General features: G+C 35.1%; 1 protein-coding gene across 1 annotated transcript in view; it reads left to right on the plus strand.

Moving 5' to 3' along the window:
• The window catches only part of LOC134672660 (uncharacterized), a 538774-nt gene that overhangs the window by 193125 nt on the left and 325348 nt on the right, over positions 1-20301 (plus strand). Inside the window, exon 3 of the mRNA XM_063530618.1 lies at positions 13437-13482. Within this exon, the coding sequence (XP_063386688.1) occupies positions 13437-13482 (46 nt within the window). The remainder of the gene's footprint in view (positions 1-13436; positions 13483-20301) is intronic.

A 20301-nucleotide genomic window follows, 5' to 3' on the forward strand; every position in this document is an offset into this window, starting at 1 on the left:
TGATAAGCAGGTAGGTCTTGGGATTAGGCTTATCAATCAAAGCATTGATTTTATGATGCCAACCTTCAGCTGCATTCTGTGTTCTTGGCATTTTCATAGCATTTAATTCATGGCAGCTCCAAAATTCAGGGGGATATTTGGGTTGGCTACTTACGGTGCCAAAAACATAGTTTTCTTGAAACCAATGCGCCATGGTTTTACTGTCGTCATCTGTCAGGTTCTCCATAAAATTTTCAAAATATTTAGGTATTTCTGAATCTTTCAAGTAGCTAAGTGCTAGAAGACATTTCATTTCCAAATTAAATTTTAAATCATTCGCATATTTTTTTGCGAGCTTGAATTCTTGAATTCTTCTGCAACATAAAATACAATTACATTATAATTGGAAACAATCGATCATTTTTTTATCTCAAATAAATACACTATATTACAATAGGATACAAATCGTCATTAGAATAGTAAGTACGTTAGGATAAGTTATAACATCATTATAATACTTATATATGAAATGGTTACATAATATTTTTAATGAAAAAAATACATTACCTATAAATTATTTGTCCAAAATGAAAGTGGCAACCCGTTAAATAAATATTTTCAAAAGTTGATCGTAAACTCAATATGGCTGCCTTTTCAAAATCAAGAATGCACACTTTCGGACATATTTGTATATTATTTTCCAATGCATATTCTAATATCAGTTCAAACATTAGATCATATGTTCGCTTGTCTTTGTGTGTACATAAACAGAATATTAATGGAAATGTTTTCTTGTTATCCAAAAAAATATTACCATGTATGGTATACAGTTGTTGGAAGATGATGGGAGCAATCTTAAATGTACCATCCAGTATCCAGTAATCCGATTTACTTATTATTTTCATACAGTGTAATGTTGACATCAGGAGTATTCTTTTATTTGGGCCAAAGGTTCGATCTTTTATGACAAAATTGGCACCATTAATTTGAGTCTCTGAAGCATTTAACTCGAAAGATATATCAGTAGGTTCCTCTATGCATTCTTTGTTTTTTGATTTTTGCCGATAAATTATTTGCTTCAGTGCTGAGGTGGAAGGTAAACATTCTAAAACTTCTGGTTTCGTTTCCGATTTAGCATTTTGCAAAATGTTGGCCACTTTCAATCCTGAACATGAGTTTTCTTTCAATTTCTGTTTAAAAACTGCAATTTCTTTTAATGATGGGTCCGGCCCATGGTTATGATTTCGCGGTTGTTTAGATATTGTGTGTAAACCACTATCATTTACAGTTGTATGAACAGTTGAAGTGCATTTGTAAATTTGATTATAATACATGTCACACAACCAGTACACTACATCATTGTTTTGTTTATTTTTTGAGTACGAAAAACCGTCCACATACAGTTTTAATCCACCTCTCTTTGATTTAAACACTTCACAGATACTTTCGGCTTCGGTATCACTCATTTCAACTTAAAATGCAACTTAATCACAGTATATACTCGATAACGCGTACGATTACAGAGAATAACAAGACTGTTTTACTGCTTGTCTACAATTTACCCACATTGTTATTGTGAATACGGTATTGTATTTAAAATTGGAGGGTATGTTTTTGTCGATGGCATGAATCAAACGTTTGTAATATTTACTTAATAATATACGGGTAAAGAATAAATAATTTGAAATTATATGACATGTATATTGTAATGTGTTAATTTTCATTGCAACAAAGATCTATGATTTCATTTTTGACAAAGTAAGTATTGAGTTACTGAGGCTTCTATGAAATGAAAATATTAAGTTTAATAAAATATGAAACAAAATTCTATGAATATGCAGGCTTGGAAACAAGTTTTATATAAACTTAATATTATAAGGAATAATAATATATGACCTGAAATTTTATGACATGAATTTCGAAACATTAAATTTCTGAACTATAAAAAATCTATAAGTACAGCTTCTACAATGTAAGTGCACTGGAAGTTGATCATTCTATGAAATGATAATATGAGAAACATTTTCTATGAAGCACAATTCTACGAAAATGTAGTATATGAAACAACGTACAACCATTGGCTACAAATATAATGACCACCAAAAAATACTTTGGTACCCTAAATAAAAAAATCATGCTTACCAAAAAAAATTACTGAACATCAAAAAAATAAGGCCTAAAATTACAAATGTACCACCATTTTAATTACGACTGCACTTCAAATTGTATTCGAATACCAAATATATTGAATGATTACCAAAAATCATTAATGATCACCAAATCTTGAAGACCAAATAAATGCGATATTTTCACCTAAATAAACCACTATGATACCAAAATATTTATACATATTACCAAATAAAGTAAAATGATGCCAAAATTACTAGCGCCTCCCGCTCAACCCCCGTACCCCGCACCGCATAACTTAGGTAGGCATACTGAAATGCTACTAGAAAAGTATGTTAGGTTAGGTTTGTACTGCTATCAGTTAAGTGGGCTAGGTTAACACTGCGACCCTTACAGAAACAAATTGCTACTAGAAAAGTGGGTTAGGTTAGGTTTGAACTGCGACCCTTACAGAAAAGAAATGCTACTAGAAAAGTGGGTTAGGTTAGGTTTGAACTGCGACCCTTACAGAAACGAAATGCTACTAGAAAAGTGGGTTAGGTTAGGTTTGAACTGTGACCCTTACAGAAACGAAATGCTACTAGAAAAGTGGGTTAGGTTAGGTTAGGTTAGAAAAGTGGGTTAGGTTAGGTTTGAACTGCGACCCTTACAGAAAAGAAATGCTACTAGAAAAGTGGGTTAGGTTAGGTTTGAACTGCGACCCTTACAGGAACGAAATGCTACTAGAAAAGTGGGTTAGGTTAGGTTTGAACTGTGACCCTTACAGAAACGAAATGCTACTAGAAAAGTGGGTTAGGTTAGGTTTGAACTCCAACCCACACAGAAACGAAATTCTACTAGAAAAGTGGGTTAGGTTAGGTTTGAACTGCGACCCTTCCAGATAAGAAATGCTACTAGAAAAGTGGGTAAGGTTAGGTTTGAACTGCGAACCTTACAGAAACGAAATGTTACTAGAAAAGTGGGTTAGGTTAGGTTTGAACTGCAACCCATACAGAAACGAAATGCTACTAGAAAATTTTGCTTTGCTTTAATAGGATAGCAAGATTTAAAAATTTGGTTATAATTTTACATTAAAATGGAGTTCTAATTTTGGTGGTCATTTACTATTTTTGGGTTTACAATGATTATTTTGGTGTCATTTTATTTAATAGGATAGCACGATGTAAAAAATTGGTTATCAATTGACATTAAATTGGGGTTTGAAATTTGGTAATTATTTACAATTTTTGGGTTAATAATGATTAATTTGGTGTCATTTCCTTTAATAGGATAGTAAAATGTAATAAAATTGGTAATCATTTCACATTAAAATGGTGTTATAATTTTGGTGATCATTCATTATTTTAGGGTGGTAAAGTAGATTTTTTTGGTATTAAATTTTATTAAATCTGGTGATCAGTTAAATAGCAGCCATAAATATTTAAGGGGGCTCCCATACAAAAAACTTGATTTTATTGCCGTTTTTTTGCGAAATATACGGAACCGTTCGTGCGCGAGTCTGACTCGCACTTGGCCGCTTTTTTATGCAATATTGAAAAGAAAAGTTCCCTAGCATCCTATTCGCACAAACACACTCGGGTCAATTTTCAAATAGGCATTCTTTGCTGTCCCACGGCTAAAGCTCGAAGTTCATAGGACTAAAAGACTGGGTATGTATATATTTTCATTCAATGTATTATAAGCTTTAAAAATCATGCACAACTGTAATAAAAATATTATTTGGTCCTGACAAAATCGCATTTGAAGTTCCAAAAACGGCGAAATTAGCCGTTTTTCGCGTGTCCCAGTGGCGGCATCGCGCAATAAAAAAAATCATAACTTTGGATGTAGGCAACGTATTATAAACAACTTTGTATTTCTATAAAGAGCATTTTCTAGAGAATTGATTTAATCATATTGATAAATTAATGCGTTATTTAATAAAACAAGGGAAGCCTTTTTATCGCTGTCCCGCGCGGCACCTGTTTTGTTATGACTTAAATATACCCCCTATAATCTTCTTTGTCTATTGAATAACGGTTAGATTAAATTTACAACGCAATAGTGCGGTTAGTTGGGCATCGATTGACATCAAATGTAAACCCGGGAACAGTTTAATTTATTTAGAAACAGATAAAAATCTCTTTCTATATATTTTGGTACGAACACAACGACATTTGTATGGACGCTGAATACGTTGGTACATAGTTGGAATAAAAATGTTTCTTTTATAATAATAGTTGCAAATATGGTGTTAAAATATATAGTAAAATAAATAAGTGAATCTGTTGTATTGTGTAGGAAATATCGCTAAAAAATATTATTGGCGACATGTCGCGACATTTGTATGGCGACATTTATACGGCTATTTTGACCGTATAAATGTCGATTGTGGCATACAAATGTCGAAATAGTGCCATACAGATGTCGAGAAGGTGTTATACATATGTCGTCAGGGTCTTATAAATGCAACAAAAATAATAAATAGTGGCATATACATGTTGATACTGCCATATAATGTCGAAAAAATGCCGTATACATGTCCAAAGCGCCTTACAAATGGCTAAATAGTGTCATACAAATGTCGATCTTTAAACGTCCATATCTAGCTAACTATAAAAAGTACAGAGGTGCCTCCTACAGTATATTTTTTGTTATTAAGAAGCCTTCCTAAAACGATGATTATAAATCAGATTGTTCAAAAATAATAAATTGCCATACAAATGTCGAAAAAACACCCTCTTCAAAAATTGACCCACTCATGCGTGGTTTCTTAGCACAACTCCATTATGCAAAAGCGGGCCAACGTAAGTCTATTGAATTGACATGTACCTACAGTATAAATTAAGGCCCTAATCTGCTCAGCCTTCAATTAAACGGGCACTTGCGAGGATTAACGCATTGCCGATGGAAACGCTGAAGTATTGAGGACATACGCGCATGGAACTGGCAAAAAACTAACCTAGCCCTTTGCTGACTATCTGTTTTTATTCTGTTAAACAAAATATATTTTCACCACACCAGCTCGGAAAGGCTTACTTTGCACTTCAAAAACTAATAGCAAAGTTGCATTTTATTCACATGTGAGGCAAAGTAATCAAATGCAAATTTTGAGTTGTTTTCTTATGTTTGATGGTAGAATTGACTTTTAAATGATGATTTTGGATGATTAATATTTAATAACATTCATTTGGATAATTACATTTAATATTTGCTTCGGGTTGGTGTGGTGAAAAAATTGGTGTTTCACTCGGGGGCAAATTTTGTTTAACCCTCGTGCTTTGAAATCCTCGCAACGCTCAAGATTTCATTTTTCGAACCACTTGCTACGCTCGTGGTTCAATTTTGGAATCTTTCGCTTGCTTGGGTATCAATATTAGCACGAGCGGTAAAACAACAACTTTGCCCCCATGTAAAACAAATAACTATTTATTGTCTGAGCAATTAATTACTTCCCCTAAACATATTATCGTTGTCTGTAATTCCGTTCACTCAAAATTCGTTCACATTCTTTCTCTAAACTCCGAGATTCAGTAAAACATTTCCAGTTACCATCGCCCCGTCTACGTCTCTATCTCCACGTTACGCGAAACAATCCTGCGTCAAGTCAGTAAGAAGGCCCTGATAAAATATTAACTGAGCCCTTACCCTCGGGAGGGACTGAGGGTGCGACTGCCGCAGATGGTTGGTCAGACGTGTTTATTTAATTTAAAGCCTTTATACGAAACCCTTTACTTAAAAAAGTCCGCAACGGTTTGACGCGGTTTTTAGAACGGTCGGAATTTGCTAGCATTCAACTGTTTTTTTTAACAGCAGGTTTTTTAAAGCTTTGAAGAGTTTTTGCGCACACTTAGGTCCACTTGAACCATCCTACTATCCCGGAGTTAAGCGGTTAAATCGTTAACCTAGTGTCAAATCGTACTATAACCATGGTAACTCCAGGTTTAACCGGTTAACCCCGAATCAGTGGAATGGTGCCAGTGTCTTTAATGTCTAAAGACCAGGCGTTCCATAGCCAAGCAGCTCAAAGTGTTAACGAGTCATTAAAAATCGCGATACTGTAATAAAAAAAAATGTTTAATTTTATATCTAACACCTCACTGACTTTTGACTCTATGAACTCTCATTATTATCAACCAAGACTTGTCATCATTTCAACTTTCAACAGTACTCATCACACCATCGTGACTCCGCAACTTTTACTCACTGCATACAACAACCTTATACCCTACATAATAAAGGCTCTATTTGCATGCAGATCCCAAATTATAATACCCAGTATAAACCAGGACCTTGTTTCAACGGAATAAGGACTGTTTTTGCGCAGAAAGTTTACTACGTGACGAACGGATGCAGTTGACATGTCAGCGTGGAGTTGAAAAGGTTAAGTGCGTTAACGATGGAACAAAAAGTTTGCTACGTTATATTTGACATTGTGACTACGAGGGTATTCAATTTAGGCGATGTTACTGTGTTCCGAGTGAATTTAAAATGAATTAGGCCAATATTATTTCCGACACATTTTTGTAATGCATATTGGCAAAGACATATGTAACTTCGTATAAGATGTATATAGTCTGAGGAAAAAACGTGCCTCGGCAATCAAGAAAAAGTCATTCTCGGATAGATGCCGTACACACCTTTAGCCTATGCACGACTAGATGGCGTGACGACACCGTTTCATATTTTAACACTTTTAATATATAAAAATAAAATCATTTATCCATATAATTATATCCATTTTTTTGATAATTTTATACGTTTTCATTTTGAGTTTTAGTCGTGTGTCGATAGATGGCAGTAAATGTACTGTGACTACAAAATTTATAATGACAGGACCCCTCTATACTATCTATTCTTTTTGATATTGGCTTCAGAAGTGGTATTATGGTCGCATTTTTTTCACCTGTCTTTCCATGCGTCACTTTCGTCTTTATATTTGTTAGAACGTGACAGGCATAGTGACAAATGATAAAGAGCCGACCATCTTAGCCCTGCAGGTTTTGAAATAGGTAAACGTTGTTAAATTAAAGTATTACAACTAGTCATTAGCATCTCTTTCATAATTCACTGCAAAAGATTGCGATAAAGTTACACTAAGATAAGTCTGCGAACAGTGCAAGTGTTATTTATACGTCATAATTTCATAGAAGATTGAGATGTTTAAAATAACACTTGCACTGCGTGTACTATCAAAATCGTTGCAGACTTATCTTGGTCTAACTCTATTACTGTAGATACAAGAATATAATGCTAATTGTGAAAATAATTTTCATTGTAATTTCTGAACGAGTTTGGTTTGATCATTACTCATCTTAATATCGGATCTAATTACATTAAGTATGTAAACATTATGATTAATGATCCAATCAAACTAGGTTAAATATAAGAGATGAATTTTATAGATTGCATTATGGGAGAAGCTAATATTTTTCTTTTAGTCTAAAAGAGTGTCCCGCTGCTGGGCAAAGGCCTCCTCTCTTTCTCGCCATTTGGTTCCATCCGATGCACACTCCCGCCACTCTTAAAATAAAAAAATAGCTTATTAAACATTCAATTATAACTCGTAAAAAACCATTTTACGATAAAATAACATTACAGCAAATAGAGAAATAGGAGGGAACAAAAACAGCAAGTAATAATGGTGGTCTAACAACGAGTTATGAACAGAATCGTGGGTACTTTGTTACGAGAACATCAGTAAGGGCCAGATTCGGATTTTGAAATAGACATCTATTAGATATCTCTTAGATATCTCCAAGATACGATAACGATATGTTTAAGATCTAACCTGTCAAATTTGACATTTGCGCGATTCTGGAGATACTCTTGAACGATTTCCACAGGATATGACTTAGAGATCCAATTCACATCTAATAGATATCTTACTCTATCTAACGTAAAAGTGACATTGGTTGCCGAATTGCACTATACTGCAAAAGAGAACTAGTTGATATCTAAACTATAACGTATGTAGAATGGATCTAGTACGTGTCGTCTCTTGTGAATAACTTGAAGTTCGAATACGGCAGTAAGAGCGCTGTAAAAAAATAACAGTTTTACAGCGCTGTAAAACTGTTATAGAGGGTGTCTCGTGTAACATGAGCAAATAATTAAGAGCCTATCAACGTGCACACTAGCCTTACTGCTAAATAATCGTGATTATTTAAATTTAACGAAAGATATTTTAAAAAAGGGGGCCGCTACGTACTGTATTTTGAATTTAAGTGTCTTTTTATGTTGCTGGATTCGTCAATCTATGCGTTTAAAGTTAAAACGGCCGTTATTGTTTTGAGTACATAGATCGACGAATCCAGCAACATGAAACTTTACTAGTTTGATGTATTCAAAAGATACTTAAATACAAAATACAGTACGTAGCGGCCTCCTTTTTTAAATATCTTTCGTTAAATTGCACGTTGATATTATGCTCTTAAAACATAGATCTTGTACCATCAAATACAGGGAAGCCAAAATACTGTTTTGTTTTAGTTTATCGGTTGTTTTCATTATAAATTACATTTTGTAAATCATGTGTACATAAGTATGAAAAATATGCCTAAAAAGAAGAGAACGCCGAATAATCCAGTGTAAACCGCAAACACCCTCAAACGGACCAAACCACGGCATCTTCGATGCGGGCCCGTTGTTCGCGCTATCTGCGGTGTCAACAGCATCCTATTGTGATTTTTGACAGTCGCCTTTTTTTGACAGCCACTGAATAATGATGGCGGTCATTGTTGGAAACTTTGAGAACTCCTTTGTTGTGCGGTGGCTGTTTTGAGCATTTTTGTAATGGTTTTAAGTATACTGTTTTGATACTTTTTTTGAGAAGTTTTGAATTTTTAGATGATTGTTTTGGTTTAAATTGTGGTTTTTATGATTTATGTTTTATTTTATTAGATATGGTCGCGAGAATATCTACATACAATATCTCGACAAAAAAAACTGATTATAAGTAAAAATCACTATGTCCATTGTACACACAGCTGCAAAAGTGCATAGCCACTTTAACAGCTCGCTGTACATACGACAGGCTTTGGAACTATCAGGGGACTCCAACGGACGAGAGACTATTCGGTTCATGAATTTATATTATTATTTGGTTCATTAATATTACATTTCAAAGCCTATACAAATATCTACTTAAAAAAATAAAGGCTTTTAAAAAGCATTTTTTTCCGTAACTATGGGCATGTTTATTTATCCTCGATGTGAAAATTCAATATCCGCTCTCACGACGCTATATTTATGTGATCATAAATTGTATGCTATTAAAACTCCCACGTATTTTCTGTAACATGGGAAAATATGTTTATATTGAAAAGTTAATGATTTTGGTAGACGCGTTAGGAATTTCAGGTGCAAGTAGGCTCAGCCTGCTAGCTGCTTTTCAAAAAACAAGAATATATGGAAAACCACTTTTTAAATCATATTTCCAATAAAATGAATAGCAATTTATCCATATAAAAAGTCAGGATCAAACAACTATCGCTCGATTTAAAAAAACACGAATATAAGTACGTCTAAAACGCATCATTAAAAACGTGTAAGTAACTATTTTTGCACACAAGCTAATAACACGAAAATTGCTTCTAAAAATGTCTAATGTTCTTTTTGATCGAACCCATTGATGTTTTGTTGTTAAAAATACCGATAGCAATAAAAATTATAACAAGAGAGATGTAAATAAAAATGATATTCGCGATCTCTGGCGCGCACAGCCTGCCGCTCAGTGCTCAGCCAGCTGCCTTCAGAGAAAGTACTGAACTAACTGCACCAAACCTCGTGCGTGTGTCACGTTTGCCACTGCGTAAACAATTACCTTTGTTACCTAACTTGATCCATAATCCGTTAAGAAATTCCAGGGAAATCTATCCCTACCCATCAAAACATTCAGTCATACTTCCGAAATCCAAAACTGCATCAAAAATCTTTACACAAACATAAAATGCCACCACTATTTTTACACATTCCTACGCTTACTCACACATACAGCCTCCTATAAAATCAGAATTCACAAAAGATTTGACTACCAACTCCATTTTTAAACCTTCATCTAAACCACAATATAGAGACCTAATGAACTGTATACAATATACTTATTGTACTAGCATGACGCGATGAACAAAACAAAATGGATCAAGCTAGAATGAACCCTGTTGTATTAAGATAAGGTTAATATTGAAATGACTGGTTGTTACCCCTTCCAGTGAAGTGTGAAGTAAGGTATCAATTTATTATGTTGTCGTGTTTATTTATAGTTTGCGAGGAAATAGTCCATCAATAGTATTCGCACTAGGGATAAAAGTGCACTGAGCACAATTTTGTGATTTTTGTATAGTTTAGATTCCCACTGAGCCTTTGTAGTGATCTATGGACCACAAATCGTTTTTAGTTAGATAGATAAATATTTTTCTGTCTAAATAAAACACCCCATATTCTAATATCGTATCTTGACTCTTTTTATGCGACCACTAGATAGTAGTTTTAAGACCTTAAAAAACTAAGAAATGATTAATAGGCTAATTCTAGTTTTAGCATTAGCTACAGACAGCAACAAATCTAATACATATTAATGTATTAGATCGCAAGCCTATTATGGATCGCTTTATCCACATTTATCCACGTGATAAAACAACTGTCACTTTTTAACTCTGCGGGATAGAAAGAGACGGACACCGTTTTATCACGCTGTCACGTAGAAAAATACGACCATCATATCCATACTGTTGCCGATATGATACTCATCTGTCAGTGTCAAAAATGACGTAAGTATTTGGTTGAAAGAAACAAACATTTCTTTCAGTGAAACCGGAATAATGATTTAGGTACGAGAAAAAAGTTATCCTGTATACAGTGTATACTATGAAAACTATGTAGTACGAGTATGTATTAACCGCTGGCAACATAACATCTCAGCCACTTGGCTCATGTTTGTCTTTAATTACCCGACTGCCTCAGAAGGGTGGGTAATGTTTTCGAGACTGTTTGTAGTGCCAACTGAGATTAAGTGAGACTTGGCTGTGATTTTAATGGTTTTACTTGGTGCTGTTTTAAGAAGTTTTGCTGCAGGGATAAGTTATGGTGCAGGTTCGAAACTATGGTACTTTGTACGAAATTGCAGTGAGTATATTCGGGTTTGTTTGTAGACGGCTCGGTATATGATCAAGTTAGTGACATCGCAAAAATACGCTCAAGTATCTCGGGTGAGACTTGAACTCACAACACTACATCATTACAGTCCCTATAGTCCACGGGTGTAGTCTCGGTCGGCAGTTCAGTTGGCAGAGCATGGGCTAGTGATCCAGTGTCGTTAGTTCAACTCTCAACCAAGATAGTGACTGTTTTCACTTTTAATTAATTTCTAAGCTTAATAGCGTCGCTTGCTGACGTTTTTTGCTTAATACAGTCGACGACAAAGATATCTATACACTTTTGCACCTTTTGCCTTTGTAATAATGCGAGAAATGTAAACATATTCTCCACGTCGACTGTACAAAAAAAATAACTATACTAATAAAGGTAATTTCCTGTGTATTTTTTTACTTCTCTTTTCTTTAGAAAACGTTCGACGTTCTTTGATCCCTGCTGTCCTGGACAGAGGGGTTTTTTAATCGGGACACTCGACCCAAGTTCACGCTTCACTAAAAAGGGCCCCGATTGTTTTGTTGTCAGGCTTATAACAATTCGGCAGAATTTCCTGTAATAAAGGGACGATGTAATTACGACTACAATCGCCTGTGCGACTGCCTCGCGCCAATAACTACTTCAAACTTTAACATTTATTCAGCAAGTAGGCCACAAGGGCACTTTTACACGTCAACATTGAATTTATATACAAGCAAAAATAATAACAATACGTCAACAATATACTTATATACGGTCAAGTACGAGAGAGTTGCATGCGCAAATGATGACTAAAGGACATAATTTAGTCATTTTGATAACAAATGTATTCGTATTGGCTTCTAGGTAAAATTCAACTATGCAGCGACTGCACTGCATGAAAGGTATCAATAAATTAAACAGTTGGTTTAGCAAGTTTATTAAATTATATGAAATATGAAAGCTAGTTAAGGTTAAATTTATTTAGGTAGTTAGTTACCTAGTCGGCACAGACAAATCGCCGACAGGGCGCAGTGCAATAAAACCGTGCATTTTACCGCTCCCGAACACGCGCCCGCTATCGCCGCCATCTTGGCTATTCACAAATGTTCGCATGCTCCAGTCTCACGGCCGTATTCGAACAATGCTTATAAGATGTCACAGGGATACGATACCGATCTGTCATGACAGTTGTCAGTGTCAAAAGTGATATTTCTGCAAGCATAAACGTCACTTTTACCGCTAACAGATTGTTCGAATACGGACGATGAACTGAAACCAGAGAATCAAAATTTCGTTATTTGCCAGTCGATCGCTCTTGTATAATAGAGTTGTACAAAGGCAGCTAACGATATATTGATTATCGATTTTCGCGTTGGGGCCATAGAAATCAGTGTAACCAGCAATAATTAAATCCGGTTTAAAATACTTTTCCGCCAATGTAAAATACTTTGAATTTTAATACCGTTTGATTCTTGTATCTTGAATATTTAAATGCTGTAAGAAGTTTGATAAAAACGTGTTCTGATTGTGAACCTTGACGCAGAGATAAACTTATGCTGGTGTACCTGTAGCGAGGTTTCGAGAATACCAAGTGTTAGCTAATAACATCGTGTCTTTACACGATTATTCTCCGTTTTAGACACTACACTTAGACACCTATTCTATTTTAAGATATATCTGTGGTGAAATTAAGTTTTTAATTCTTTACTGTAAATGGTAAGCTAAGGTTAATTTTGAAAGCTGGAAGATATCCCTTAATAATAAGTTTGCTACATGTTTTATGACTGTGTTGTAAGCGTGTGCGTAAAAAATCTCTACCATTTATATCTGATAACTTAACGAAAAGAAATATACATGTCTTTGTCTCTATATATAGAACAGTCTATTTGTTATATCTAAGTATATGGAGTCAGTAACAGATACCTACTTTGGAACGCGAAATGTAGGGATATGTATATTTGGAAAAGTACTTTTGGCGCGTTAGGGCCCCCCCACATCTGGCGTCTTTCGAGCGTCGGCGTCTGTCGGCGTCGGTCCAGCGCTATGGAAAATGACGACCCTGCGCAGTTGCGTCGACGCTGCGTCGACGTTGCGTCGACGTCGGCCATAGAATTGTAGACGCCGACGCTCGAAAGACGCCAGATGTGGGGGGGCCCTTATGTCATCTGCAATCAATACTCGTAGTAAATGATGACTGACTACTATGGTTATAATATTAATTCATTGTTTATTTGTTGCAGTGGAAATCAAGATGGGGCGTTGTGACGAAACTCTCACCAGCCGCAGGTAAGTTTTAATTATAAATGTTATTAGTATTGTCGTGAAAGTCAAAGTAAACCTTAATCATAATAATTTAAATATGAAAAAATGCTAGTTAATTATTTTATAGAAACTGAAACTAATCATCTGAAAAGGTATCAAGTAAATGTTTTATAATTTTTGTTATATTTGTACGTTTATTTTTATTAAGATTGGGTTGAATGATAATTATTTTTTTCCTTAAAACTAAGTATAAAATGGACCGTGACTAAGCTCTAATTTTTCATGGCAAACAAACAAGAAAATAATAATTTTCATTTAAAAAACTCACAAACGAAAAACCAGTTAATTAATATATCAACTTCCTAACTCTAAATTAATAAACCTCAAACTCCAGTGAACAGTACAAAAAAGGTAAAAATAAGCAAGTCATTCACGAGGCAATTATGGCGATAACATCGGATATAAATAATGTCGCACGACCACACTCGAATTTACTTTTATGTTGCCTAATTTTTAATGCGTTATTAAGGCAATTCTGTAGGTACTTAAAGTTTACACAATGGTCATTTTATATGACACTTCTGATGGATAATCTCTTCTTTAACCTATAGGCTTATAAAAAGCACAATTCTGTTTCGTGAAACAATTGGCTTCTGTCCAGTGCCACAATTTGACCACTGTCAAGGTAGTGAGAGCTAAAATATATCATAATTTATGCTGTGTACGGTTAGTACATGACAGTCTGCCGTATTTGAACTTCAAGATATTCACAAGAGACGACACGTACAGTCTCAAAATATCTGAACACGCACCCTAACGCCTTGACAATAGAGGCGTGTTCAGATATTTGTGGGCACCTTGGCCGCTCCGATATATCTGATGGCGACTGTACAAGATCCATTCTAGATACGTTATAGTTTAGATGTCAACTAGTTCTCTTTTGCAGCGCAATTCGGGCAACCATTGTCACTTTTACGTTAGATAGAGTAAGATATCTATTAGATGTGAATTGGATCTCTAACAATAAGTCATATCCTGTGGAAATCGTTCAAGAGTATCTCCAGAATCGCGCAAATGTCAAATTTGACAGGTTAGAAACATATCGTTATCGTATATTGGTGATATCTAAAAGATATCTAATAGATGTCTATTTCATAATCCGAACCGGCCCAGTGTACGGTTATGAGCACTTGTAAAGCGATAAAGTAAAGCGACACTTAATTTACTAATTTCTAATATAGACAGGTAACAATAGCAGACACATCATTGCTTTTCCAGTAGATTTATTGTTTACTTTCTACCGATGGATTCACCAGATTATACTTATAAAATATTCATTAGCCAGTAAGGTACTTACGCCAAAGAAGGCCCGGTTCTTAAGCTTGCCTGCTTTCAAATTTCATACTTTTATACGTGTGAATCGGTTCAGATTTTGCGTCCATGTTCGCTAGTACCACTGACAAAATTGCAAGTTCATGAATATTAAACATAATAAAAATAAAAATAACTAAGTATGGGCCTTCTTCGGTACACTGAGAGAAAAATCATCACCAGGAATTAAAAAACAGTTCTGTACTGGGGGAAAAAATGAAGTTTTAGTAATAATTATGGACGTTTCACTATTTCTGTAAAGTTTATTTATTTCTACAAACAGCTCAATAATCCCAAATATAATTTCAACAAACAGATAATAGAAATTTCAAGAACTAATAGAAATTGCAAAAGTCAATTTGTTCCTATTAGTTAACTCTCCTTGTCCCCGGATTAAGTTTATTTTTGTAATTCTAAGTGTATTTTTGTTGTACTTTTCTCTCAGTATTCAGGTACAAAACCTATAAAAGGTTAAATTGACCAAAGTAAAAGGTTGACAAACGTTAGAACCTTGTCAAACAGCAGTCCAATCTGTTCCGATTATCAAACAAAGCTTTAACAAACATGACGACTTTAACGAGCTTTTTGATTGCGTCCATATTTGCGCAATTTCCGTGCGCAGTTCACCATTTAGCATTAAGTGTCAGCCGTAGATTGGGGGTAGATAAATATGCCGTGTTGTGGGGTGTGGCTCGTATTAGGGGCTGAAGCGGTTTGTGATCACTACTAATATTAGAAATGCGAAAGTAAATCTGTCTGTCTGTTACCACTTCACGCTTATGAGTATTGAACCGGTTTAGATGAATATAGGTAGTTACCTAATGATAGTTTGTGGCCAGGGGAAGAACATATATGATAGTTTTTACCAATCATCGTCACCATTCCGCGAAAACGTAGTCGCGGGCATAAGTTTTTAGTGTAAGTTTAAGCAGTGTCTTTCTACGTATTTATTTTTATTTAATAAGGAAACAATTAGTTAGTTATACATTATACTAATTATTTAGTTAATATAAATCCTCAAAAACCTTCGCATTTATTAAGGTCATACGGGTAAGTGAAGCTGCGGGATAAGCTTTCATACATTTGCTACTTACATTTAGTGACAAACATAATGTAGGTACCTACTCGCTTTAAACACTAATCAATATGTAAATAGGCCCTGTTATGAAGGCCGGTTACACTTACTCCGCAGCCACACGTACCATATTGACCTTGTCGCTTATGTCTTGTCACTTAGACCAAACCTGTGTGTATTTTCAATCCCAGTTTTTGAATGGTGTTGTTAGCGTTTTGTAGTTAACGTGCGTTAGTTCTGTACGTCTGTTAAACGTTTCCGGTGTGATAAGGCCTTGATTAGCTAATAGAGTCGACAGTTTAACACGCTCACTGCGGCACCGGGCCGAAAGACCCGATACAAAGTATGGTTAATTACGAGTTACACTAATTGCCGCAGCGAAGGTGTCTTGGGATCGTGTTTTAAACGACTGTTTAATGTTTGAAGGACACGGAAATGTAAATACGCGTTTTATTTGGATTAACGGCTTCATACCTCAGTCAGTAGTTACCCTGCCTACGACGTAGAAGTGCCCGGGTTCAAATCCACGTATATGTATATTAAATATATCGTTGTCTATGTCTAGTACCCTCAACATAAGCCTTATTGGGTTTACTGTAGGACTGCGTCGATCTGTGTAAAATTATCGTATAGTATTTTTTATTTACTTTATTTAAGATTTATTAAATATTGGATCTAATAATACGTCTGAATGAACGTATCTTTTGATAATCGATTAATTTCCTTGTGTTTTGCAAAAAATAAAAAAATATGTTTCAGGGGTAAAATTTTAGTTTCATTATTATTGTGACATTATAATAAGTATTAAATCATGTACACAGCTTTTATAATAGGATTATATTATCAAAACTATTCCCGTACGTACGCCGCGGGGATTCCCCCCGTCGCTCGGACTTTTTAATTTGTTCCCGTTATTTATAGCCCGAGCTCCCCCTGAATTATACATTACCTTGTTATGCTTGAGAAATGTGTCTGGCTGCAATTACATCTATACATATTGTGTTACAATTAAAGGTTGGGTGATAGCTATAAATTATAGGGACTGCAGTGCGGCTCTGCGTATAATTTCACAAAGTTAAATTCGTCTAAATGACCAAACATAAAAAAAGAATAGGTAACCAATGTTGCTTTTGTCTAATCTTCTTAGTTTGTTTAAGTTTTGTTATATTGTTACTTATGTTTTAAATTTTACTAGGTAGTTTGTTATAAACCAAAATAGTGGTGTGTCTAGTAGAAAAAAAAACACAAACTAAATTATTTAAATTGTTCCTAGGGTAGGTACTTCGCAATAAACTTCAAATAACTACAGTCTTACTCAGCGAATAAAACATTTTTATCGAATCAAACGAATTTCAGTTATAATAACAAAGCTACGTAAATCAGGAGCCAGAAATGGATTTAAAAATTAGTCTTGGACCTACAAGTACAGTCGCTATCAAATATATTGGAGCGGCCAAGGTGTTCACAATATCAAGTTGATGTAAAAATGTTCGTTCGAATTGGCCTCAGGGAATATTATTATCGAATGGAATGTTAACTGTTATAAGTTACGTTCGTCGATTATGATTGGTGCAACCGATCCGTAATATTAAAAAACAAGAAATTTGTTTTAAAATCTTTAAATAATGTATTAAATCATATAAAAATGCAATAATTGAATCGAACCACGAACGGCGCGGGTTAAAACGAGTTTTATGTTGAGCATTACTTCCAACGGACGCCTTTGACGTCGTAATAAATAAAATTCCCTGGCCATATCCTTACTATCGCCCCCGGGATTATGCAGGGTTACGAGCAGGGCGGCTGTCCACTGTTGAAGCTATATTTTGTCTACTAAGCATAAAGCCGTGGCCTAGACGCACGCGCATGGCGGAGCGTCGAGTGGAAAATCAAGACCATTCGTACATTCGCGCTCGACCAAGTTTAGTAAGAACGGCCTTGATTTTGCTGCTCGACGCCCCGCCAATATCGCATACCGTAAAACGGGGTGAGTAGGTTTCGCGGGGAGAGGTGGGTTATGAATGGGGAGAGAAGGTTTGAGAGGGGGGTGAAAAGGGATTTTAAGGCTACTGCTACAAAAATAATGTATTCCAATTTAAAACGGAGCTGTAGTAATACGCATAATAAAAAAAAATCGATCCAACAATCTTCCAAAATCACCTTTTTATGAAAACCCCTCTCACCCCAAATATGAGGCACTGCGGGGTGAGGTGGGTTTTCCTCTTTATCGTCAAAGTTATGAAATGGAACTACCCAAAATAAAATAAAAACTAAAATACAAACGGCCGGAACACTTATTATATACACCATTCAATTTTCATATGTAAAAGTAAAATGTTATCGAGGTTTGCATTTCAGTTTTGACCCTACTCAGCCCATTTTACGGTACGTGCAGACCATGGCCTGAGATATCACACTGTAGACCATAGAGAAATAAATAAGCGTAGAGTGCTTACTCCATTCAACTGAACTGTATGAACTGAGGGAGAAGCGGGCGGGTGGCGACACTTGCTATTCACCCGCTATTTCCTCAGTCCCCTTACTCGTCATGCCTTCATTATGTCAAGCATTCGGACTAATAACGACGATTCTCAACCCAAACTATCAAAATTTTATCGCTTCGTACTCGTATATCCTCGCTCACACTACACATCGGCCCTTGTTATGAGTAATAGAGGAGACAACCCCTCGGTCTTAAGGAATTCAAATTACAGATTTTACGAGCGCGAAATCTGTTTAATGTCAGTGCGCGTTGCGCTTTATTTTGTTGCCGATTGTATTTGTGAACCGAACTTATGTTTTATTTTCTTCAGACTTAAGAAGGGGCTTGAGATTTGATGGCATTTTTGTGTTTTGTGATACTTTTGTGGTTTTATATCTGTTTTGTTTCCGTTCTTTGCGATTTATGAATTTGTAATTGTGTAGCTTTTGATGCTTACAGTTGCAAAATTTGCATAATTTTATGTAACATTTCAATTCAAAACCTCTTTGGTTATCTAGACACGCGGCAGCGTGTCAAGCCAAGTTCAAGCAAAGGAACTGGCTAGCCAGCGCCGAGTGTAATATTACACGAACCACTTGGTGCCACTTTTGACCCTTCTATAACTCAAAACATCTTTGACGTAAACACATAAAACTACGTGTGTTTAATTATATCCATAAGGATATCTAGAAGCCCAAATTTCATGAAGCTAGCTCAAACGGTTATAAAGGTATGAAGGTGAGATCTTAAAGTAGGTTAGATTTGGCTTGGCCAGATTTTATCAGAATTACAATATATATAAAATGATTGATGTAATGAAAACTGGCCAAGTCAAATCTAACCTACTTTAAGATCTCACATTTTTTAAAATAACAGCAATTGTTATAGGTATCCAATAAAGCAAAGAAATAGAGTTTAATACTTGTTTATAATATTATTTTGTTTCTATAAATACATATTTGGATTTTGCATAGAACTTGGCAGTGGCACTCATTTAGATCTCCATTCTTTTTGCGGCGAGCCCCACAGCCCAGCATAATTTTTGTATTGAACTTGGCTCTCCTTTTTTACATTTATGTTTTTGGTGGGATTTATATGTAAGTAGGTGTACTTGCATTTAATGAACAAAATAATATATTTTGGAAAGAGTCCGTCACTACCTTAGCTCTTTTAAAATTTTGAATTAACTAGGGTGACTGCTATACCTAGTTATTGGCCAGTATACCTATAGTAACTAATTGGCCACTCGTTTCAATTGGCTTGATTCTTTCAAGTTTTCTTTCTGATTTGTAAGGAGTGGCCATTTACTATTACTGGCCAATAACTGTAGTAGTCACCCTATTTAGATAAGTTTGATTCAGGTGTGTTTATTTTAATATTACAGGTTATACAAATTGTGTAATTATTGACATATATTTGAAATTAATACAGAAATTGCAACCTTATCACTCCAAGTACCTACCAAATATTTAAAATTATTAAAAATTACCAAAAAACAGGATCATTAAAGGAGTTAAAATTTAAAAAAAAACTTCCTCAGCGAAAATTTTAAGTACGTTTTTTAATTTAACGGAAAGAAGGCAAGGTGGGAGATAATGAGTTTAAAGGCTCTTAGCGGGCAATTTGCTTGGAAAGGGTACATAATTATTTGAGAATAACCCCTAATGACCTATTCGGCCGTTCAAATTCAATTAAGAATAACTTGACGTACAGAAATTGTGAAAATTGTTCTCATTGGTAACGGTTTTGCGACAAAAAGGTGCAAATGATAGTCTACATACAATTAAATACCATTTATTTACCGCGTTAGTAATTCTTTGTTTTGGTTAGTTTTCGATATTTCGGCGCTGATGCACATGTTATCTTTACGGAGTAACTGGCGTGTTGCGGAATTAATTGTGGTCTACTCACACAC

The sequence above is a fragment of the Cydia fagiglandana genome, chromosome 17 (assembly GCF_963556715.1).
Source record: "Cydia fagiglandana chromosome 17, ilCydFagi1.1, whole genome shotgun sequence".
Classification (NCBI taxonomy): domain Eukaryota; kingdom Metazoa; phylum Arthropoda; class Insecta; order Lepidoptera; family Tortricidae; genus Cydia; species Cydia fagiglandana.